Here is a 25,428-nt window from a genome sequence, read left to right on the forward strand (position 1 = left end):
ACGGGGCCTTTATGTCAGGGGACGTGATGAAAGGACAAGCCTCCTCGTGGTTGTCACATGGGTCCACACGAGACTCAGCACTGATGGGGGGATGAAATGCTACACGGAGGGCTGATCAATAGCACTCACCGGAAAACACAATCCACAGATTGCCAAATCCAAACACATTTTAACAAACAGTAGAAAGGTGAAAGGAAAATAGCACAGATACAGGTTAGATTGCATACAGCAGCTGAGATTCTCCAGTAATTAAAATATAAACATTTTCGTTAAGTCTCCTGGACAAATCAGAATCATCTCAGTGAAAGAATGTTCTGGAATGTATGATCCAACTCCCCCCATCTATTGTGCGTCTACCACAAGTGTGAATTACAAGCATTAGGGCAGCATCATAACAAAGCCAACACCTAAGAAGAGCCTGTGTCTTATGTTTATAATCAGGTGCTGGGAAGGTGGCTCCTGGTGGCGTTTCCTATCATTTTACTGCTCATTCCATACAAACGGGTTAAAGATGTGAGATGCAGGCTCTAATCAGAATTTTTCAGTCTGATAATAATTATATAATTTAAATTTGTCATCTGAAGCAGTCATTTTTAAGGTGTGTGGGAACATAAAAGGTCCCAGCTTATTCAGTCTAGGCATCTAAGGGAAAAAAAATCAACTTCATCAACTGGCTCAAAAATTGGGAATATTTACAAAATCAGACAACTCCAGGGCAGATGCAGTATCTTCTACAAAGAAAGGCATTTACTAAGAAAATCAATGTTGTATTATTTAGGGAAAATGCATTTCAAAACATTTTAGAAGCACCCTCTTGGCTGCAAAATCAATCATCTAATTATAAATAATTCTGACACTGTGATTAAAGCAGATAGACCCCCGAAGGACCTCAGCCTGGGGTCCACATATTGCTATTTGTGGCTGTAAGTTGGAGAAGGAACTTTTTGGATGGTGATTCTTTTCACAGAGCATTTTATTGTGCAGCCTGCCCTGCTGATCTGAATCAGGGATGCTTCCTGGGTAATCAGTACTGTGCAGCCCCGAGGCTGCTGGCAGGAGGCACTGTGCAGAGGTGGGGATTCATGGTCTGCAGGGGATGAAACCAGGACACATTCCCTGAAATCCTCTGTGGCCAGGAAACACTTTCATGGAAGCTCATCCAACCTTGGGTCTACTACACAACAAAGCTGCTTCTCAAGGGCTGGAGGGAGGAGGAGGTTCCCCGGGGTTGGGTTAGTAAATTCATATAGCCCCTTACCCTTCTTTGCCAATTTCGCCAACCTTCAGGGCTTCAACAAGAGGCTCTTTACCTAGTTTGGTCAAATTCATTTTGGTCTCGAGAGTCATCAGAAAGGACCCATTGTAGGACATTTCCAAATCGATCCAGAGTCCTAGAGAAAGGGTTAAAAAAAAAAAAAAGTTTCTTTCCCCCAGAAAAACATGACTACGAATAACAGCATTAAAACTTATATTTTAAAGTATCTAAGTAGGTATCACATTGTAAGTCTATATATACTGCCTGTACTACCAAGGCATGTGAGAGGAGACTGTGAAATGAGAAGCTTCTAGAAATAGTTCAAGCATCTGGAAAATTGCCAGCATTTCAACACCCATTACAGTGATCACAGTGACCTCAGCACACGTTGTTAGAGATGGAAGGGTCCGGTCCTCTGGGTTCTTCTTACACTTAATAAGAAACACAACCTCCAGGAGGAGACGGCTTGTGCCAGGACAAAGACGGGACGATGTCTCAGCGGGTTAGAGGCAGAGGAGATGTGCAGAGACTTCACAGCAGGTTGGGCTTTTTAAAGACACAAGTGAGAACCACTGTCTTTCTTAAAATTCTCTCCTCTTGGGGAGTGGAAGTGGGGAGGGGCACAGAAAATGGTTCAGGTTTAGCTTGGTGTGATAAGGATGGTGACAAGACCTTTTACAACCCTTTTCTTTCTGGAAATTGTGTAGTAATGGAAGCAAAAGAATTTATGTTCCAGCCCCAGGATTATCCAGATAAAGCTGGGTAACCACTTTGTACCTTTGCTTTAAAACCTGTTCCTTAGAAGACACTCATGTTGATGGGAGCATATCTTAGAGGCTTTTGGCTTTGTGGGATTTCACTGGGAAGGCCCATCAGAAGTGGCCACTGACCAGATGTCTAAAATGCAAACAGAGGTCATCTCATGACCTTCTACCCAGGGTCCTAGAATTCAGCAGGCAGGACAGATTGACACTCCAAGCACCACACCACCTCATGGACTTCCCGTCAAAATGTGGTCCTTCAAGTGGGTGTTTAGATGTTAGTAAACTTACAGATACTCATAAGACAAATAACATCTGAAAGGAAGCAGGAAATTAATTGAAAATCAAGTTCACGTATAGCCGCATTTTCAAGTAATTAAAGTAAATAACCTATTCCCTGTTTGGCCACCAAGCATTAATGGTATAGCTCCTTACTAAAGGCAGAATAATTTCCATTTTGCTTTCACCAAACTCCTTTTTATCATAATTGAAGGTAATTATTTTCCATGAATGACCTGGTCTAACTGATATGCAGATCAGCTGTGAATGTCTTTGCAGCAACTCACAAAACTGCTCTATTTCTTGCTTACGTTAAACACTTAAAAATCATTAATTAGCTTGCTCTCCAAATGCACTGTTACTGGAAATAAGGGCACACCTGCTCTAATAAAGATATTTAGTCATTAATCACTTCCAAAAGAAAGGGGATTCGGGTAAAAGGCTTGATATTAATAGATTTTTAAACTCAATATAAACAGAACATCAATAAAGAAGATATTTCTTTAAAAAAAAAAGTCATTTGTTTTTGTGTATCTCCAGCTTTATTTAACTTGAGAATCAATAGACTCAAACTACCTGCTTGCTGTCTGTGTTCATACAGGATCATTTCCTTTGAAAACCCTACTCAGGTTTCCAATAAATATTACTAGTTCAGACTCCCTTTGAAGGTTGTCATATTTATATACATATAACGTGTATTATATTATATATGTATATACATATACTATATATAGTATGTATATAATAATATGTATATATTACATTATATTATATTATGTATACTATATAATATATATACACATATGTGTATACATATATACATATATGTGTATGTTATATATGTATATATTACACATGTATATATATATACACACACATACTTTTTTTTAGTGCTAACAAGTTTTAAAATTCCAGAGTCATACATAACTTTCCATTTGTACTTATCCTTAGCTTCCCTCTTTATTTTTTAAAAGTAGTTTATTTAATTGGAATACAATTGCTTAACAATGGTGTGTTAAGTTTCTGCTGTAGAACAACATGAGTCAGCTAAGGCTGTCATGTTAAAAGAACCAGAATTTTACTTGTTATAAAGTGGAAGTGTTCATCTGTGTTTTAAATAAGGGGATATGGATAAAGGTTTGGTAAACAGCTGGCCCACACCCTGGTCATCGGGACACTCCAGTCAGTCACCTGTGGCCTGGCCCCCCTGAGCTGAGGCTGGAAGGAGGGCAGAAGAGCACATGGAGCCCGGTCACATGGACAGGGCTCGGGTTCCCCTGGAACTTTCTCGGCCTCCGGGCACCGGGCTCCTCTGCACCAAGGGACGACGCTGCTCGCACAGCCAGCGCCCGGTGCGCCCTGGCAGGGCTCTTCCCTTTCTGCGCCATCGCCAGCCCACTTCCTTCCGCGACTCTGGGCTGCAGCCTAGCTTGCTGTTGTTGCCGTGGCTCCTGGGAACCAGACCAGAGGAGGCCAAGGGGCCAGAGGGAAGAGGCTGCACCGGGCAGCCAGACAGCCCTGTCTGGCTGGGGAGCGGGGGATGGTACATGGACATCTGACCAAGCTTCTGCATAGGGGATGGAGCTTGTTTTTGTATCACTGTGTATGTCCCATGATGGTTGGATGGCATCACCAATTCAATGGACACGAACTTGGGCAAACTCTGGGAGACAGTGAGGGACAGGGAGGCCTGGTGTGCTGTAGTCCATGGGCTCAAAAGAGTTGGACACGACTAAGTGACTGAACAGAGTATGTCCCATGAGACCCACCCACAGGGCCCTGCGCAGTCCTCGTTCTTAGTGAAGATATAGAGTCAAGAATGGTTTGAGAATCTTTAAATACAGACACAAAGTACAAACACTCAAATTATCCTAATATGGCGTGCTTGCGTTCAGCTGAGGATAAGATGACTATTTGACCATTAGATGCAAAGAAAAAACATGTTTCTGTGACAATGATTCAGCTGCAAAAATCGCCCTGAAAACCTTGGAGCACATACACCTGAAGCCAAGACCACCTGGTTACATAAAGAGAGTCAGGAGTTCCCACCTTGCAGAACTGAAGGATGAAATCAACAGTTACCAGAAAGGCTGTCTTCTTCCTGGGGACAAAGGTAGCAACACTGTGAAGTGGGGACACACACTGTGTCCTGAGTGGCACCCTAACCCTAGCGGGCTGCACACTCCTCACCTGGGTGAGCACAGGAACTGTTTCTTCTGGGCTCTTGACAAAGGTTAAGACTTCCTTGGGAGGCATTTCATTTAAAATGCGGCTTCCAGACTCCCCTGGTGGTACCGTGGATAAGAATCCCCCTGCCAATGCAGGGGGCACAGGTTTGATCCCTGATCTCGGAGATGACCATCTGCCGCAGAGCAACTCAGCCTGTGCCTCAGAGCCCGGGGACTGCACGTGCTGAGCCCACACTCCCCAGAGCCGGTGCTCCCGAGCAAGAGAAGCCACCACTGTGAGAAGCCTGTGCACCGAGACTAGAGGAGCCCCCGTTTGCCGCAACTAGAGAGAAAACCCATGTGTAGCAACCAAGACCCAGCGCAGCCAAAAAAAGGAAATTAATAACAATAAATAATTTAAAAAACTCTGCTTCCTATAATCACCTGGTCTTGGTAGCGCTCAAGGGCAAAAACTAGAAGTTAAGGAGCAGGACAATTTTTTAAGACAGGAGTAAGGTGGCTTCCCCGTGGCTCAGCAGTAGAGAATGAGAGAGAATCCACCTGCAGTGTAGGAGACACAGGAGAGGTGGGTTCAATCCCTGGGTGGGGAAGATCCCCTGGAGAAGGGAATGGCAACCCACTCCAGTATTCTTGCCTGAAGAATCCCATGGACAGAGGAGCCTGGCGGGTTACAGTCTGTGAGGTTGCATAGAATCAGACACGACTGAGCACCCTGAGAGGCTCTCTGGAAAGGGCGTGAACGCAAAGGGTCTTGTCTCAGTCTGCTCAGGCTGTGTAACAAAATACCACAAACTGTGTGGCTGAAACAACGGATACTTATTTGGCACAGTTTTGGAGGCTGGAAGCCCAAGATGAAGGAGCCAGCCGATCCATTCCTGGTGAGGGCTCTCCTCCTGGCTTGCAGACAGCCACCTTCACCTGTGTCCTCCTGTGGCAGACAGTGGGTTAGCTCTCTGGTCTCTTTTCATGGGGGCACTAATCCCATCGTGACGTCATCTAAACCCAATCACCCCAAAGGCCTTGTCTCTACCATCTCATTGCAGGTAGGGCCGAAACAGATGGATCTGGGAGGGACACAAACACTCAGTCCATGAGGTCTCTACCACACAAGGGGTCTTCATGTTGCGAGGCTATCCCGTGGTGAAGGGTGGCACCTGATTGCCAACAAGTCCCTGTTGGCCTTTCACTGGCAACAGGGGAAACACAACTTACAATGAACGTGACAAACTTCAGTCAGGCTTCACACAAGGACCTGAAGAGCTCAGAAGGGTGTTTTTCTGTTTCTCTTTTTTTATCTTTTAACATAGCTTCTGTCTTTTTTTTCCTCCTGGCTGCACTGGGTCTTATCTGCGGCACTTGGAACCTTTATCATGTCATGCGGGATCTTTCTCGTTGCAGTGCACGGACTCTCTAGTTGTGACTCCAGGGCTCAGCAGCTGCGGGGCGCAGGCTTAGTAGTTCCAAGGCATGTAGGATCTTAGTTCCCTGATCAGGGATCAAACCACTGGACCACCAGCAAAGTCCTGTTTATTGAGTTCTTGACACAGGCTATCAGAGCTCAAGATGCTAAGCTAAACCCATATCCTCAGGAAGCTGATGCCTGAAGAATAACAACAACGGCCTGGGCCGTGGGGAGCAGAGCAGACTGAGATGCCACCACAGGTAAAACGTACCCTGGTGCGTGTCACCCAAGACAAGTAGAACAGAGCTTCTTCCACCTTCTCCCTGGTAGTTGATTTAATAGATTCTACTAGGGCTTCCTTGGTGGCTCAGTGGTAAAGAATCTGTCTGTTAGGCAGGAGATGGGTTTAATCCCTGGGTCAGAAGATCCCCTGGAGGAGCGCATGACAACCCACTGCAATATTCTTGCCTAGAGAATCCCATGGACAGAGGAACCTGGCATGCTACAGTCCACAGAGTTGCAAAGAGTCGGACACACTAAAGTGACTGAACACAAAGGCATTAAGACTAAGAAACAGTCTTACCATGTTGGTAAAAATCTAGTACTTTCACTCAGCAATTCACTGTTGTGTTTACTATTAAAATAACTAAGTAAAAAATAAATAAATAAAAAAATAAAAATAAAATAACTAAGTGACCTCAGTCTCACTGGAACAGGTTTAAGGGGCAGGGGCAGTGCAGGAGGTAAGAGGCCCTACAAGCCTTGCTCACTGAGCCCAGCTCATGTTACCTGCTCCTCCACTTCACTCTACCCGTAATTGATGGCTGATTTTTCTCTCTGAAAGCCAACATCTGGCATCCAAAGAACAAAAGCTCTCAAAATGGAAGATGTAGTCATATGTTATCAAGAACAGACGTTTGAGCTATTCAGCTCTTAGACGAGCACATCAGTGACTGTTCTGTTCCTGGCAAACAGACCGGTGCCACGTTGCTCCCTCGGATACCACAGGGAACTAGCATTGTTCCTCGTACTTGGGTGTGTCCTTTAGGACAGATGTCATCTTTGGTTCTTTCAACCTGTAACTGTTCTCGGAACAGCTCTGCCTTTCAAGGTTGACACAGTCCCAAATCAGAGTCTCTCCTCTCCACCTCACCCAAGACCTGCAAATGGGTACATTTTTATTCTTTCTGCAGAAAATATACTTTTTCTTCCTGCAACACCATCTGGCCGGACAGTGTATGTGCCATTCTCGTGCTGAGCCCCACAGTCTGGCTTTGTCACGGTGGTCAGCCCCGGGCAGCTGCTCTCTTGATGAGGGTGTAGCCGACAGAACAGGCAGCTCACAGCTGACTCTGGCTGCACTCAGCTCACAGCACTGAATAAAGGCACCAGGCACCATAAATCAAGGTCCACAAGACAGTGTAGATGGTGGACCTGCCAGTCACGACGATGGGCATCTCTGGAGACAGACCAGCTTCCCATTCCTGTGGGACACACAGTCATCTTTCCAAAGAATCGGAGCTCTTTCATGCAAACCTGGGTTGCTGGTTGGGTATCTTGAAACAGGGAAAACCGGTATCACACGACACTCTTTCCATCCACTCAGTGACCATCTATCTGCAGACTTAACTCCACGTCGCAAACGTCCTGAAGACTAAATGAACTAATCTGAACCTGAGGGAATCATAGTCCATGTCCCTGGTTCATCCTGACACTGCTGACGCCCCCGCAGGCACTGCTCTGAGACCTCTGGTCCCAGGTGTGGAAGATAAAAGCCTGGCCGACGGCCGAGGGTCCCCACTGCACCCCTTCAGGAAGATTTTCCTGATCAAGCTTTGCAGCAGCGAACACCGACAGCTTCCTGTGCGTCACGTGTGCTCTCTGAGGGTAATGCAAAGCGTTTTGTCTCCACCATGACCAACAAAGGAGAAGCTCCTGCCCTCAGCACTCTGTGGATGAGGAAACCGAGGTGCTGGGTGCTCAGTAACCTCCTGAGGCCTTGCTGTGGGATCACAAAGGAGCAGGGCCCGAAGGCAGGTGGCCTGGCCCAGAGCCGGTGTGCACATGAACCTCTGGCCTGGAATCTGTGGAGCAGGATGAAGGCGAGGCTGCTGAGTGGCCTCTGGCATGTCACCCCCTCTCTCTGGGCTTTGGCGTGTGCATCTAAACAGGGCAGGGTCCTGCTAGGGAACCTCTGATTGCCTTCTCAAGTCTAAACCGTCAATCTAACCAATTCTTTAAGAGTTGGAAAAAGGAGCTATATATTTTCAATGAATTTTTTAGTTTAAACTTTTTACTTTCTATTGGGGCACAGCCAATTAACAATGTTGTGATAGTTTCAGGTCAACAGCTGTGAAGGGACTCAGTCATACATGTACATGTATCCATTTTCCTCCAAACTCCACTCCCAACCAGGCTGCCACATAACATCGAGCAGAGTTCCCTGTGCTATACAGTAGGTCCTTGTTGGTTATCCATCATTTTAAATTAGTTTTTATCCATGAGAAAAAAAGCTCAGGAGAGAATGGACCGAGAATGTACCAAATGTAGCAGAAACAGTCACCCGGTTATCTCTGAATGGTGGGAGAAGGGTTATGTTTTCCTTTTTCCTTTTCTAAATATTCCAGCTTTCCCCACTTTGGGTACTCGTTGGATGAATGAAGGTATAACCATTACCCTAACAGAGTTAATAAAACAACCAGAAAGAGTCTGGCCTGGTGGCCCTCCAAGGTCAGGCCCTGGGGAAGAGCAGCCGGTGGGGACGAGGGGTGGGAGGGGAAGGCTGCGTGGCCTGTGGGGAAGGAAGGAGACCAGTCCCTGCCCTACACGAGGGGTGTGTGGGGTAGGCAGGGGTCAGAGAAAGAAGGTGCACAGCCAATTTCTAAGGGACGGCCTCTCTCCACCTTCTGGCCACCCGCCACTGGTAGGAAGTCAAGGTGCCCAGGAGATAAGGGTCCTTTCCCCTTATTTGCTGCACGAGAACCCGGCTATGTGTCCTGGAGCCAGAACAGGTCAGTGGTGACTAGGGAAGTCCCTAGAGTCAGTTTTAACAAGTCACTCCTGATTTTAATTTCCTCCAAAGCAAAGGTTTCTCTTAAGAGCAATGGAACCCAAGCCAAACCGTCCCTTCATGTTCATTTCTGTTTTACCATCACATGCATCCTTTGCAGGCTTGGAAAAATCTAATTTGATCAAAGTTTCAAAACCCACAGGCTTTACGTCTTTATCTTTCCTTTCTTTAGTAACATTTCCTCCCTTGTTACGTAAGCAGGCAGATCTCTACAATTTGCCCCGAAAGGAGTTAAGTAAGCCTCAGATGGATTAAAAACTGGCAAAGCTTTGATCTGTATAATAAAACGTCTGGCTGCAGCTCTGGCTCCAGAGGAACAGGAAAGAGACTTGAGACTGAGGCATTTAGTGTATTTCACTCAAAGCCTCACAAAGCTGCCCTGAGAGGCTGCAGAGTTCACAGCCACCGGGACGCTTCTTAAATGCTTCAAAGCCCAGCTTCAAAGCCTAGCTCTGGCCCTGCCCCCCTCTCTTTGGAAATTTCTACTAATTCAACAAAGGACAGTCCTGAGATAAGAGACTGCAAATGCATTAGAAAACAGAGCATGCACACATATTATTTTATTTACTTTAAGCCCAACTCTCAGGAGGTTTATGTTAGCTGATCATTTACCAGCTTGTTACCAGCCAATTCCTAAAGAGGCAAAGGGCAACGCAGAGCCTGCTAGAGCCAGAGGAAGGCAGGCCGTCCTGGAATGCAGACGGGGCCAAGATCCGGGCTCCGCACCTGACATGTAGATAATGCAGCTTTTAAAATTTCACTCGCAGTTGACAAAACTCTAGTAAGGCCATTTGTAAAGAAACAATCCTTTCCAGCTTTACTCTTGGTGAACCAGAAATTAACGAAACCTAGGAACACTCAGCTTTATCAAAGTGTAGACATGATTAAGTGGTCACAGGTGATCTCAACATGCTATTAGATGGACCTCTGGATTTGCAAATATTTCTCTGATTTTTCTCTGAAATCGATGAGATGCTAAGAACTAGGAAATATGGGCTTCACTGTCAGATGAAATACTTGTTAGAGCTGCTAACTGTAGAGCTGGAAAAAAAAAAACTCTTTGTATTTACATCAAATGTATACAACACAGAACCTGATTTCACTAAATATGTTCAGGAGTCATCTGATGGAGGCTTACAGGATAAAAGTAGATGCTAGGAGTCTATAAATTTTACAAAACATTTACTTCAAAACAAACATCACTCTCTTGAGAAGTTGTGATTATTTTCTCTCTTACTTTGTTCCCGAGCTTTTTGCGGAATAATGTAAATCTAGTTTAAGTGGAAAGAGGCTCGGGGCTTCCCTGGTGGTCTAGTGGTTAAGAATCCACCTGTCAATGCAGGGGACACAGGTTCCGTCCCTGGTCCAGGAAGATCCCATGTGCCTCGGGGCAACTCAGCTGGTGCGCCACAACTACTGAGCCCATGGACCGCAACCAGAGAAGCCTGCGAGCCCTAGAGCCTGCATTCTGCAATAAGAGAAGCCGCAACAATGTGGGAGGTGAGCGGGCTTGAAGCATAGCCGGCGCCTCTCACCCTGGCAAGGGCAAAGGCCATGCAGAGCCTGGTCACACAAAAGCTCAGCTCCCAGTAACTGGCATAGCGGCATCTTTGGGCTGGAGGAGGATCTTTAAGGATCCAGAAGACTCGAAGGACTAGGAGGGAAAGTCCAGATACACTCCCCAGCATTTTAAGGCTGTGACCATTAAGAACAGAAGACACACAACATGAACTATGGTTAAAAACACCTCCCCTAAAGGGAAAGTTGCTCAGTTGTGTCTGACTCTTTGTGACCCTGTGGACTATACCCGCCAGGTTCCTCTGTCCATGGAACCCTCCAGGCAAGAATACTGGAGTCAGCTGCCATTCCCTTCTTCAGGGGATCTTCTTGACCCAGGGATCAAACCCATTGCAGGCAGATTCTGCACCAGGGAGGCCCCAAAACAGGGAAGCCTCCAACTCTCACCAAACACAAAGCCTTGGTTTTCAATCTGCAGTGGTGGCAACATTTTAACATTCATATAATCACTCAGTTCCCCTCTGGAGCCAGTTAAGAGTTACCTTGGTGGTCAACGTAAGGCTTGAAGGCCTGCAGGATTTTTGGCACAGCTACCCCCATGTCAAGTTCCGTCAGAGTTAGCTCATTCATGAAGTACGGGAGCTGGAAGAGAGAAGGGAAAACGAAGGAGACACGTCAGTAGCCTGGTTAATGTTAGAAGTCCACAGTCTCAGAGGGAACGATGGTCCAGGCGTGGGGAACACATTTACTTAGCCAAAATTGATTAAGCACACGCCACACATGATGCATCATGTTACAGACAGAGCCGTGGACGAGTCAGGCAAGGTCCTTGCTCTCATGTGGTTTAGGCTGAAGGGGCAGAAACAGAAAAGTAGACAACCTAACTTCAGAGACTGACTGGGCTACAGAGAAAACAAGATGGGTGATGGGGAGGGGGGAGGCTGGGGAGTTTTGGATGAGGTCAGCGAAGCCATCTCTGAGGGTGTTGACTGTGGAGAAGGAATCAGTCATGCTGGTCAGGTTAATAATGCCCAGGGTTGGCTGAAGTCTGGGAAAATGGACCTCTCTGAGAGGACTAGTGTGGGGAAGACAGGAAGTCACTAGAACATTGACTGTAGGCCAACTTACAACATGTATTAAAATCCTTCACACAAAAAAAATCACGTCCTTTGACCCCTGTGCTAGACTTTTTCCCTTGCCCCCGCGGATTTGAGTTCCTCTCGACAGCCCAGGAGGCCAGTCTGCGGGAACCGCACAAATGACCTCTCTTGCCCTCTGACTTCTGCCTGAGCTTGGCCAGTGGGACACACGAGTGTGCAGGGGGCTGGGAGGTACCAGGAGGGAAGTACTGTCGGGCACTCATCCCCTCCCTTTGCTCAAGGCCACAGCTCCTGCCAGACAGGCAGCACCTTCGCACAGCCAGCCTGCCTGAGTTTGGGTAACCGCTCCCCACCAGCCCTGGGGTACTGCACTAGGCCTTTCGGTTTCTCTGCATCGGTCCACACCTTCCTAAACCCTCCCTTTATTAAACTCTCCCCTGTGGCTTGTTCCATCTGAATGTGTCATGTGTTTCCCACTGGGACCCTGACTAACACGGCTGTCAGTAAGAATTTACTCTAAATGAACTAAAATAAGAGTGCTGGTATCATGCTTAGAAATTCCTACTTCATCTCCAGAGCACAAAAATTAATTCTATGCTTCCTCCACCTGGATTAATGTATGTTATGTATATTTTAAACAATATAGTTTAGTTAGTCCATTCCTAATTTTAGTGTAAGACATAAATTAGGAATTTACCTTAGTTTTTTCCCCAATGACTACTCAGGCGTCTTAACCTATTTCTAAATCTTTCCCTACTGACCTGCAAAGCCACCTTTCAATGAGATTCCCACCTCACTGGAGTCTGTATTGAGCACTGTTTCCTAACAGTATCAAAGTGCTTTCATTACTGTAGCTTTAAAATACATTTTTATGTCTGGCAAGTCCATGTCTTTTCTTTTCCCCAGAATTTTCTTAGTCTCCTTAAGTACTGCTCCAGTTAAACATTAGAATAATTTTGTAAAATTTAGAATATAATTACGAGTTAAAAAAAAATTGAACATATGCTGAACATCTCCCATAAAATGAGAAGCATCGAGCCAAGCATGAATTTCGTGCCTATTGAGCTGGACCTCTTTAGCTGTCTCTCTGCAGAGAAACTCAAGACATTTTCAGGATTCGCCAGTCAGAGAATGTCATCTTTGATTTTTTGTGGGGATGGAGGTGTTAAATAGGTTATGATGTCTGAGACGGACAAAACGTGACTACAGTATTCAAATGTGTGTTCTGAATTGGTGGTTGCTTTATTTGGAAAACCATTTTTCCAAAGCATCAATGTTATATGGTACTTGGCCTTCCAAGCAGCCTACAGAAATGCTACTTGGCCAAGAATGTAGCCAAAATCTGGCACCCCTGCCCCAGTCCTGTGTGTCTATTATTGTCATCCTAACACCCAGTGTTTCTGGAGCAGGTCAGGTTTCTATGGGAACAGGAGCCGACACCGAGACAGGGAGTAGACTGCAGACAGAGAACGTGGAGTCCCTCCCTGTGCCCCGTCCAGCCTCCCACCCACCCCCATCCTGGCTCCCTGGAGTCCCCAGAGGGCAGAGGTAGGGCCTGAGATGAAAGTGGGAACTGAAGGAGACGGAGAAAGGCTTGGTGTGGTGGTGGGCACCAATTACCAGTAAGCAGGAGTGGGGATGGAGAGCAGCCAGGCGTCTCTCCTACCCACTCACCTGAGTGCCCAACTCCAAGCTTCTGCAACATTTTTAACCAACCCCCTACCTCTCCCTTGCTCAGATCTATGATCTGAATCCAAACTCTCTGGACCAGGCCCAAGAGCAGCTTCCTTTCTGCCCTGTGGGGGCGGGGGAGGGCCAAGGAAAGGTCACTCCCCCAACAGAGACTCTCCTCTTCCCACCCAAGGGAACCCAGGGTGTGCTCTTTACCCTTCACGTAAACCCAGCTGGGGACCGGGCACTCTCCAGGTTGCTGGGGGGTGAGTCGGAAACCACTGCAATAACTGAGCAGCATCTGCTGACCTGGGCACAGAGGCCGTAACTACCGGGGACTCCAAGATAGTGCCGGAGCAGCCGGCCAAGCAGGGCGTACCTGCTGTCGGGACAGAGACTCAGCTTGTTTTAAACCCATCACCGGGCACCAGCTACACACACAGGGCTGCTCTTTCATGACGTGAGCCATAATCGCGGGTGAAGGTAACAACCCGAGCCTGCAGCCAGCCAAGAGCTGCCCGTGTGTCAGGCCCTCGAGGAGACCAGGAGACAGGGCAGAGCTCTGTCCCGGGGGCAGCTGGGGCTCCTCCAGACATTCTGGCTCCTGACTGGTCATTCACTAACACTCACCACTGGGTTTACGGAACGGCCCTGCCTAGGGAGACTTGGCTATTTGCTGATTGTAGTTCTCTTGGCAGGGGTGGTGGCAGGTTCAGAAGTGGGGTGATACCCTGCTGCTTTCCGGCTTATCCCATTGCCAGCCCTCCCCCCCTCTAGTCTGCAGGGCACTTCTGGGGGCAACAGCTCAGGTGGGGGTGGGGGGTAGGAGGTGCTGGGGCTGGCAGTGTGGGGACAGCCCCCGCCTCTGAACTGCTGGTGCTGCTGGATCGGGGCCCCTTTCTCCTCCCTGACCTCCCAGTACTTTGACCTCAAAAAATGGGAGGAGGTTTAAGTCTGTGTCCTGCAAAATAGCCCACATGACCAGCCAGCAAAGGGAGAAGGAGAAAATGAGAGACTTTTCTCAACCTCTTCTGGGTTAAGGGACCCCACGGTTCTCCACCTGGGGTGGACTCCCAGCACCAGCACTCTGATACCCTGTCCCAGTCTGTTCTGGAACGTCTGTAACGGGAGAGTGGGGTCCCTCGTCACCATGACCTGTAGCCCTCCTGCTCAGGGAAGCGCCCACGACAGTCTCTGGGAGAAGAGCAGTACCAGCCCCGCCCCGCACTTCCACCCAGACCTCAAGCCCTCCATGGTTTTCCAGAAAGGGGAGGAGGCTGAGCGAGCTCCAGGGTGGCTGCTGGCCTGTCCACTCCAAACACTGCCTCCTGCTTCCCCAGGGACCTGGCCAGCAGAGCAGGCAACCCTCAACTCGCCCGGAGAACACAAACAGGCTGACCCTTGTCCACAGAGCCTGCCCTGAACTCTGCCTCGAAACCCGCTCCCCTGGCTGAGGTGGTGCCCCTTCCTCCTCCTCAGGGCCTGGGGAAGGGACGACAGTGAGCTGCGTGGCAGGGAGAGCCTGCCTGAGTCCGGAAGGGCTCTGTTCATGATCTAAAGGAACCAAACCAAAGCTCCTCCATGTCCACAGTTTCTTCGAACACCATTTTACCTTCATTCACTGTCTCCTAACATGGAGTCCCTGAACTCTCTGAGATCATGGGCAGGATTCTGTGTCACGGTGCTTTCTTCTAGGGAAAAGATCCATATGTTTCTGCTTCTCCAAAGTGGCTATGACCCAAAAGACACTGATTCAGCTGCTGACTGGGCAAGCTCTCTGTGAGGATCTGCGGACCACGGCGACTCTTCCTTGGCAGGGTGTTCACTGGATCAAAAGCTTAAGTCTCAGTCACCTAACTCAGGTCTGCTGGTTGGCAAAGGTGGTACTAAATGAGTCACTAAGTGGCAACCATGAAGAACACTTATGCAAGTTTAGACTCACTTCCAAGCGGGCCTACAGCAGCACCGGGACTGTTCCTTCAGCAGAGAGAGAGCCCAAAATAAAAACACCATCTGGCCAGAAGTAAAGGTCAAATGCAGACACACTGAGAGCGCAACAGAGGCCTTCCCAGCTTTGAGAGGAGTTGGGAAAGAGGCCTTATGTAGTCTGGCATTTTCCTCACAGCACATGCTGTGTGGCTGGGTGAGCACTCCCGCCATATGATTCAAGTTCATTACTAACTTAAAGGTAACAGAATTCTACATAGCAAATAGCTACAAAAGCTCACATGGTCCCAGATCGAATCTTGGATTTGATAATCCTAGACTGGATAATAATGAGGGCCACGGAAGAAAAAAAGTAAACAGGAGCAGTCACTAAATCCCCAGATGCAGTTAGTCAGATGGTCAAGGTCACAGCCCAGATGTGTTATTTGGTAAGAACTCACTACTCTCCACTTGTTCTATGTTTTCAACCCCATTATTTTTCACTTAGGACATAACGTATAAAATTTCCAGAAATTAAGACGTGATGAATTGGAACACTCTTGTGTGGAAAACAATACCTTTATTTTGCTGAGTTTCATTTGGATTTTCTTAGACACCAGATCAGACCAGTACTTCTCTCCTAAGAAGTCCCAAAACATTCTTCCAAGCAAGGCATTCACCCAGGCTTCCTGTTCCTCCTCCTCAGAGGGTGGCGCCTCTGGCAACTGGCAAAAGGAAAGGGCCCAAAATTAGCTAGAAAGCAACTGGAGAACAAGACAGGTGCTTATTTTTATAAAGTCACTGAAGGTTCCTCCCTCTCAAGATGGGGGAACCACGTGAGTCGTATTTCTTCCCTATAAATTACAAGTCCCACATTATGTCAGTGAACAAGAAAAAGAGAAACAAAAGCCACCATCACCGATGAAAACCCCTCTTCATCTATTTTCATTTGCTACCAGTCTTCTCGTGAACCAGCTAATATTTCATACAATTAGCTCAGCCATATTACCCTACCGCACCCCCCCCCCCCCACCCCCCAAATCAGCTTGGTACCAACGTTCTGACTCAATGACACATCTCATCAAATGATTGCCTATCTTTCTTCCAGTTAAGACTCCCAGGACATCTAACTGTCAAGCTGGTCTCCCCAGACAGCCCCAGAACTCTCACATTTAGCCTGACTCCTATGAGGTCACGATTCTCTTGGGCAAGGGGCAAGAGTTGCTTAGAAATACTGGTGTCTGGGTCCTACATCTGGAGATGCTAATATGAGTGGGTAAGAGGACTTTCTGGAAGCTCTCTCATGGATGCAATGAGCAGGTGAGGTTGAGACCCACAGCCCTGGATTAGAGAGGGGAACTCTGAGCAACTCCACAGCTGTCCTCACCCATCTCTGCCCAGGTCTACCCTCCACTGGATACAATCCATCCCAAACGCCTATCATGGCCAACATGCGAGGTGGTGCTGGTGGTGTAGTCGCTAAGTTGTGTCCAACTCTTGCGACCCCATGGGTCGTAACCCTCCAGGCTCCTCTGTCCATGGAATTTTTCAGGCAAGAATAATTGGAGTGCATTGCCATTCCCTTCTCCAGGGGATCTTCCCAACCCAGGGATTGAACCCAGGTCTCCTGCATGGCAGGTGCATTCTTTACTGACTGAACCACCAGGGAAGCCTAACGTGGGAGGTGGGAAAAGAGCAAACCCTGTTAGCCTCTAATTTCCAAGGCTGAGTACTGAGCCCCAGACTCTTGGTGGGAGAGGGCCGGGGTGGGGGACAAGCAGAGGGAGAAGTGGCCACGACACCCACGGCCCCTCTGAGAGCACGGGTGATGCCTGGGGCATCCACTGACCCCACACCCGGCCCTAGGATAAGACTCCTTCTCAGGCTCCCTCATCTACATCTCACAGTACCCCAGAAAGACAGGACTTTTACTTCTATTTTAGGGAGGAGAAAACAGACTCAGCCCTGATCAGTGCCCTGCCTGAGGCCCCTAATTCATCAGCGCAGCCTGACTCACAGCCCCTCCCTGTCCCCCAGTGCTCCGTCCTGTGGGAGGAAGCAGGAGTGACTGGCCCCGGTGTGACAGCCGTGTCCTGTGCCGAGGGCTCTAATGAGATGACAGCTTCACAGAGTCAATTAGCCTTGGAAGGCAAAGGCCAAAAGAACGAGAAATGCAGGATCTGTGGGCTATTCACCCTTTCTCTTCCCTCTGCGGTTGATACAAATACATTTGGATTGTCCTCACGGCTGCCTGCAGCCATTACACACAGCGGACGCCTCTGTGCTCCACGCGTGCAGGCTCACGCCAGTCACGTCTGTCCTGGGCAGCCCCACACAGCTGTGTCCTAGGCTGGTGGCAGAGTACACGCGTGTGTGGCCTGCTGCTCATGGACTTTTCACTTAAGAGATCTGGTGACGTGCGAGTGTCCTAAAGGTCTATGGCAGGTATCTATGTGTGACTCTTCTGAAGTCTGGAGCCCTTAGGGTCTGACCCAGTTGAACCAGTCACTGAGCGTGTGTGGAGCTTGGCAGATCACCCAGCGCCCACCTGTCCTCTACTCCTATCAGAGCATGTGCCGTCTCTCGCTTTGGGGACGTGGTGTTCACTTGCATTTCTCAATGTAATGTTACTGCATATAAGCAGCGATAGTCTATGTTTGAGGAGTCCTTCAAATTGGGATGTTTTCAAAGTTCTCCCTTATGAATGTTGATGAGTTTCATTAAAAAAAAAATTAAACTCTGGTTTAAACAATAAATACATTTCAGAAGACACGGCTCTAGCTGCCTTGTGTGAACAGCTGCGGGGTACCCTCGCTGTGCCCTTGGGCTGTACAGGCTTCCACTAGCAACCAGGGCACCTCGGCCACCAGGTCCCGGATGGATGAGCGGGAGTCTGTGTCCAGCAAGCACTGTCATGCTTCAAGTTGTATGTGGCTTTTGGAATCGCTTTTTTTCTCTGCCAGAACGTCTGCGCCCCGCCCGAGGGGAATCTGGTCTAACTTTTCCGAGGTTACTCACTGTCTCTGAGTCACATGAGATTATCCACGCAGACTTCTGAGTGAGCACTCATCCAAGGACAATGCCCTCCTCCCCTGGGAGGCCGGGCAGAGCCAAGACGCTGCCCACACAGGACAGCGCATGTCATACTCAGATCTGTAGGCTGTACAGAGAAGAGGTCACTCTTTCCCTTCTCCTGTGGGAGGGCTGGCCCTTTACTAACCTCTCCTTACACCCGAGTTATTCACAGGAAACAGGGTTTAACACAAAATAGCAAGAAACAAAGCCTATTTCACAACTTTTGTCCAAGCCAAAGGCATATGATGTGGAAACAAATTTCCGAAATTACTGACAAGCAGGTTGTGTTTTTTCTCTTCAACTGTTCCTTTTTCTAATGCAGGGTCGCTCCACAGACTTGAGGGGAACAAAGAAAAATCCAGGAGCAGCAGAACACTGACGATGCATCAGAGCAGCTTTATGAACAAAATCTGGGTTCAACAGGCTGCTAGAAAGAATGCATTTTCAATGAAAGTCATAAACATGTAAGACCTTAAACAATAATGTGCATATACTTCCTCAGGCTGCTATTTGGCTGCAGGGAGGAATGTGAGAAGCATATTCATGTCACCATTTCAACTAAAGATGTGTATTTAGAAAGGGTAAGTTTCTAAAAATGGCTCCCAAAATAAAGTTTGGAGAGCTCAATGGCCAGGAGCTGAAGCAAGGCCATTAGAACTGTCTGATTAGCTCTTGGGAGGTATTTTATTAAAAACTAACCCATAGAAAGAAAATAGTACAGATTTACTTTGTGTGGTGTAACTTCTCCTATTATAAACAGTCAGATGAGCCCAGCTTTTTAGGGACAAAAAGAGCTCAGAGGCTTTGCTGCTAAGGTTTGGTCGCACACAATCTGGTGTCATGAGGGTTTCACGAAGGGCTGCATGGCCCAGGAGAAGGCACAGTGGGAGACCCTCCCGTGGGAGCTGTTTCCCCAATTACAAAACCAAGCATAAGTGCTATAGAAAACACCCATAATCCCACTATCCAGATTTAATTATTTAAAACATTTTAACTACATCTTCTTTCAGTCTGTTTTCAACGTATATATACTTTTAAGAATATGTAGCTTAAAAAAACAGATATATCTAACATGGTCTTGTATCCTTTTATAAAAACAAATTTATGGAGATATAATCCAGGAGGCACTACTGATAAAGAACTCACCTGCCAATGAAGGAGACTTAAGAGACTCAGGTTCAATCCCTGGGTCGGGAAGGTCCCCTGGAGAAGGGTATGAAAACCCCCTCCAGTATTATTGCCTGGAGAATCCCATGGACAGAGGAGCCTGGCGGGCTACAGTCCATGGGGTCGCAAAGAGTCAGACACGACTGAACTGACTTAGCACACAGCACAATCCACATACCATACAATTCAGCCATTCAAGAGCTTAATCAGTGGTAGCTGGTGTATTCAGAGTCGTGAAGCCATGAGCACAGTCACTTTTAGGGTATCTTCATTACCCCCAAAGAAACCCTGTATCCACTAGCAGTCACTCCCCATTCCTCCCAACTCCATCCCCACCAGCCTGAGGCAACCAATCACTCATCTGTGGCAGTGAATTTGCCTATTCTGGACATTTCATAAAATGGAATCAAACAATATGTGTTCTTTTGTGACTGACTTCTTGCACTAAGCGTGATGTTTTCAAGATCATCCATGATGTAGCACGTATCAGTACACCTATCATTCCTTCTTATTGTGGAAGAATATTCTATTATGTGCATACATCACACTTTATTCATTCTTCAATTGATTGATACTTCAGTTGTTTTCCACTTCTTGCTACTGTGAATAACACTGCTATAAACAGTTGTTCACAAGTTTTTGCATGGACACAGAGTTTCATTTCTCTTAGATGTATACACAGCAGTGGAACCGCTGGACCACATAACTCTTATGTTTAACATTCTGTTGTTGTTCAGTCGCTCAGTCTTTGCAACCCCAGGGACTGCAGCATGCCAGATTTCCCTGTCCTTCACCATCTCCCAGAGCTTGCCCAAACTCATGTCCATTGAGTCGGTGATGCCGTCCACCCATCTCATCGTCTGTTGTCCCTTCTCTTGCCTCCAGTCTTGCCCAGTATCAGGGTCCCTTCGAATGAGTCAGCTCTTTGCATCAGGTGGCCAAAGTGTTGGAGCTTCAGCTTCAGCATCAGTCCTTCCAATGAATAGTCAGGACTGATTTCCTTTAGGATTGACTGGTTTGATTTCCTTGTAGTCCAAGAGACTCTCAAGAGTCCAACACTCCAACACCACAGTTCAAAAGCAGCGATTCTTTGCCACTCAGCCTTCTTTATGGTCGAACTCTCATATACACACATGACTACTGGAAAAATCATAGCTTTGACTATATGGACTTTGTGAGCAATATAATGTCTCTGCTTTTAAAAATGCTGTTTAGGTTTGCCATAGCTTTTCTTCCAAGGAGCAAGTGTCTTTTAATTTTGTGGCTGCAGTCACCATCTGCAGTGATTTGGGAGTCCAAGAAAATAAAGTCTGTCACTGTTTCCATTGTTTCCCCATCTATTTGCCATGAAATGATGGGACCAGATACCATGATCTTATTTTTTTGAACACTGGGTTTTAAAGCCACCTTTTTCACTCTCCTCTTTCATCTTCATCAAGAGGCTCTTTAGCTCCTCTTTTCTTTCTGCCACAAAGGTGGTGTCATCTGCATACCTGAGGTTATTGATATTTCTGCCGGCAATCTTGATTACAGCTTGTGCTTCGTCCAGCCTGGCATTTCACATGATGTACTCTGCATAGATGACATTCTGAGGAACCATCAAACTGCTTTCTGCAGCAGCTGTGTCATTTTATATTCCCACTGTACAACGGTTCCAGTTTCTCCACATTCTCACTAACTGCTATTATCTTTTTCATTCTAGCCATCCTAGTGGTTTAGAAGTAGCACTGCATTATGGCTTTGATTTGCATTTCTCCAATGACTAATGACTTTGAATATCTTTCATATGCTTATTGGTCATTTGTATATCTTCTTTGGAGAAATATCTGTTCCGATCCTCTATTTCTTAATTAGGTTTTTGTTATTGAGTTTTAAGAGTCCTCTATATCAGTGATCCCCAACCTTTTTGGCTCCAGGGACTGGTTTCATAGAAGACAATTTTTCCATCCACCAGGTTGGTGGTGGGGGATGGTTTCAGAATGGTTCAAGTGCATTACATTTATTGCACACTTTATTTCTATTATTACTACAGCAACTCCACCTGAGATCATTAGGCATTAGATCCTGGAGGCTGGAGACCCCTGCGTTATCTATTCTGGGCACAAGACCCTTAAGACCTGTGATTCGCAAACTCTGGGTTGTTTTTTCCCTTTCTTAATGGTATGTTTGCAGCATAGAAGTTTTAATTTTGATGAAGTCCAATTTATCTTTTTTTCCTTTGGTTGTGCGTACTTTTGGTATCTTATCTAAGAAGTTATTATCTACCTCCAAATCAGAGATTTACTCCTGTATTTTCAGAGTTTCATAGTTTCTGTTCTAGGATCCGTTTTGAGTTAACCTTTGTATACAGTGTGAGGGAGGAGTCTGACCTCATTCTTTGGCATGTGGATGTCCAGTTGCTTTAGCACTTACTATTTGCTGAAAAGACTACACTTTCCCCCACTGAACTGTCATGACACTCTTATCTGGAGGCTTTCTAAAATTTATTTTAAAATTGGATATATGGCTTTACATTTTTTACTTATTGTATGGTAAGCACTTCGCAATTCCACTTTTAAAAGTTTAAAAAGCAGACTCTGAGGAGGGAAAGAGGAAGTCTTGGGAAGCCACTCTGCCTATTAACATTTCCTGGTTCCTGTTTAATTCCTGTTTGCTTTGTTGAGTTCTTATCTCCTGATAACACCAAACAGGAGGTAGTCCCTTATGATCCAGTTTTTAGGTAACGAGATAGTGGAACTAGTAATAATGAAGATAGGACTCTCCAGACCTGGGGCAGACTACAGGAGCTCTAAATAGTTTTTAACACCTTCCAGCAAAAAGCAGTGTGGCAGCGTGTGATGTGATCTGAACACCAGAGCCTCATGCTTGGAGGACTCAGAGCATGGCCTCACCGATGGTCCCCCGTTCCCAGGCAGGCTGCTCTGGGGCCCCCAGAACTAGCAGCATCCCTGGCCTCGCACCCCTCAGCAAATCCACAGGCTGCCAGTGGGGTCTCCCTTCCTGAGGTGCCCACTCCAGGTAATACTATCCCACCTTTAGACATTTCTTAAGAGCGTCCTCATTTTCTTAATTCATATCTTCTCCTCAAACCAAGGAGACTACCTCAACAAGATGGTCAAGCTGTGGGTCTCCTCAGCCAGCCTCATGGTCTCACTGTTCTACAGGGTAAGCTGCCTGAGAAGAGAGAAAATGGCGCCAAGATCACAGGGCTTTGGAGACTTCAGAGGCTGGCACAGCCTGTGCTTGTGAGATAACAGAGTCACAAGGGCAAGTCAGGGCTCAGTGGCTGACGGCTAATGGCTAACCATCTGGAGAACCAGGCCCTTCCTCCCAAAACAGTGGTATTTTATAATTCAAGTTTTGAGCTCCAAAGTGCCTTCAGAAAGCCCCGAACTTGCTTTTAATTATTGAGTGAGAATCACTAACAAAAGTGCTTAGTACTGTTTAATCCAAGTCTAGTCTATATTTACTAATTATCACTGGGTATTTTTAACACGGGTTTGGCTCCTGAGCACCTGCGGCCTCACTCACCTCCTGACCCAGCTCAGCACTGGGCAACGTGTGAGAAAGGAGGCCAAGTGTGTGGACACTGCCATTAGGCCTGGAGCCCTCCGGGTGAGGAAGGCTTTGAACATGGCCTGTCAGAGGCAGCAGCAGGCCGAGGCAAAGGTTGGAGCTGTGTCCCAAGCTCCCTGAACAGAAGGGGAAGGACGTGTGACCTGGGGTAAGCGTGCAGGTGGTGGCCCACACTGACGGAGTGACAGTGTAACCTGAAGAGATGTCCAAGGTCCCCTTGAGCCTCAGAGGCCCTTCAGTCCCTCCTGGACTCGTGATAGCAGAGGCAACATGAACCAAAGAAATACCCTGGCCATCTCGGGCAGGAAGGATGTGTACAAATGACCACATCCGAAAGGTCCACACTTGATGAAACTCTGAGGAAACAGGCATTCTTGTGACCAGTGGGAATGAACACTGGTGCAACCCTTATGGAGGGGAATTTGGCAATATGTAACAAAACTACATGTGAGTTTACATTTTGACATCCTGCTAAGATTTCATCGTGAAGCTGTATTCCCAATAACACAAAAATACACATAGCCACACAGTTACTCACTGCAGTGTTGTTTTTAACTGCAAAATATCATAAACCATCTATATGCCTATAAGAGACTGAATATACTACAGAACATTAACACAATGAAGTCAGTCTTCATGGCTGTTTTAAGAAAAAAACAAGAGGAAGGGAAGATACCTAAGAACTGATGTGGAGTGATTTCCAGAGTGTTCCGGTAAGTGAAAAAAGCATGCGAAAGAGTATCCTTAGCGTGGACACCCTCTGTGTAAGAAAGGAGGGGAAATGAACCCAGAGAGGATGAGCCAGAGACTAAGGAGACTGGTTCACTACTGGGGTGAGGGTGGGGGTAGGGAGGATGGCATGAATGAATAGGGTGGGGGAGATGGCACTTTTCTGAGTATGGCTTTGTACAGCTTTGGTTTTGGGAACCATGCGAACGCTTCACAGGCAAAGAATAGAAAGGAAAATCAAAGATGGGGTAGGGGGAAGGTCCTCATTTGCTCAAATCGCAAAATTAAAGAGAAATGAAACTAGTAAAGAACTATCTCCACTCAACAGAAAAGCCTGAAAAGTAACAAGAGGAGTACAGGAATAAATACTGTAGCATATATTATTTCCCCAAAATGGTGCAATGCTCTTCTAAGAATTTGCCGCTCCAGTACTCTTGCCTGGGAAATCCCATGGACGGAGGAGCCTGGTAGGCTACAGTCTGTGGGGTCTCAAAGAGTCAGACATGACTGAGCAACTTCACTTTCACTTTTCTCTTTCATGCACTGGAGAAGGAAATGGCAACCCACTCCAGTATTCTTGCCTGGAGAATCCCAGGGACGGGAGCCTGGTGGGCTGCTATCTATGGGGTCGCACAGAGTCGGACACGACTGACGTGACTTAGCAGCGGCAAAAGGTAGAATCTATGCCCCTCTGGGCTCTTTGACTATTCTAACAGCGCAGGAAGGAAGTGACATTACTTCCGAGATTAGTCATACTTTTACTGTCATGAAAGGCAGTACAGTGTCCACCTGTCTTTTTCTCTAGGGACACTTGTGCTTAGAACCCAGCCACCACAATGAAGAAAGCCCAGGCCACAAGGAGAAGAACCGAGGCCCTCAGTCTGAACTCCCAGCCACCACCCAGCACCTACACGCAAGCCGTGCAAGCGCCATCTTGGAAGCAGGTCCTCCAGCCCTGAGTTCAGCCTCCCCATCTGTCACTGCATGGAGCAGAGAGAAAGCTTTACTGCGAGGCCTGGTGAAATTATAAATTTGTGAGCAAAATAAATCATTGCTATTGTTTTAAGCTACCCTATTTGGGGCTGTTTGTTACACAGCAATAGATAACTAACACACACACCTATACCTGTTCACAACCATCTCTACTATCAGACCACCCCTGAGAGCCAGGACATAGCCAACATGTGCTTCAGGCCAGCCAAGTAGATGTGGAAGCCCAGCACTAATCCTCCTGCACTTTCTTCAAAAGCCCCTCTTTCAAAGATAGTTGTCTCTGTTCACACAGTTCTGGTTCTTCTGTGGCTTCCTAGCTCGAGCAGATTAGAATCAGTAAATCAAGGGGAAGGGTGGGAGACGAGGATAAGCACTTGAGGAAGGGCAACTAGGACACACCAGCCAGCTGACAGCTGACAGAAAATGCTGCAGAGTCTGTGGTCTGGGGTGGCTCAGATGGGGTGAAAGGCCTGAACTAGGTGGCCTCGCCAGACCACAGGCCTGAATTTCCATGTGTTGTACTGAGTCTTTAAATCAGCAAGGAAAGATGAAATCATCCCTGCCTGCTCCGCCTAAGGGGGCCAGGAAGTGCCATGTGGTTTTTAGAGATTTTTATCATGCGCAAAAGATGAAAAAAGATCTTGGTGCCTAAGGGGGTAGCGCTAAAGTGCCTGGAAGAAAGGTTAGCAACAGCAGCGCTAGGTCGGGGCCTCAGCT

General features: G+C 47.1%; 1 protein-coding gene across 2 annotated transcripts in view; it reads right to left on the bottom strand.

Annotated features, from left to right (window-relative positions):
- Positions 1 to 25,428, bottom strand: part of TEX2 (testis expressed 2) — a 108,221-nt gene that overhangs the window by 13,110 nt on the left and 69,683 nt on the right. For both annotated transcript variants that reach the window (XM_043905045.1, XM_043905044.1), the window contains exons 6-8: positions 15,750 to 15,896; positions 11,017 to 11,116; positions 1,259 to 1,391 (exon numbers count right to left, since the gene is read on the bottom strand). In XM_043905045.1, coding sequence (XP_043760980.1) covers positions 1,259 to 1,391; positions 11,017 to 11,116; positions 15,750 to 15,896 — 380 coding nt within the window. The remainder of the gene's footprint in view (positions 1 to 1,258; positions 1,392 to 11,016; positions 11,117 to 15,749; positions 15,897 to 25,428) is intronic.

The sequence above is a fragment of the Cervus elaphus genome, chromosome 5 (assembly GCF_910594005.1).
Source record: "Cervus elaphus chromosome 5, mCerEla1.1, whole genome shotgun sequence".
In the NCBI taxonomy this organism is placed as follows: Eukaryota; Metazoa; Chordata; class Mammalia; order Artiodactyla; family Cervidae; genus Cervus; species Cervus elaphus.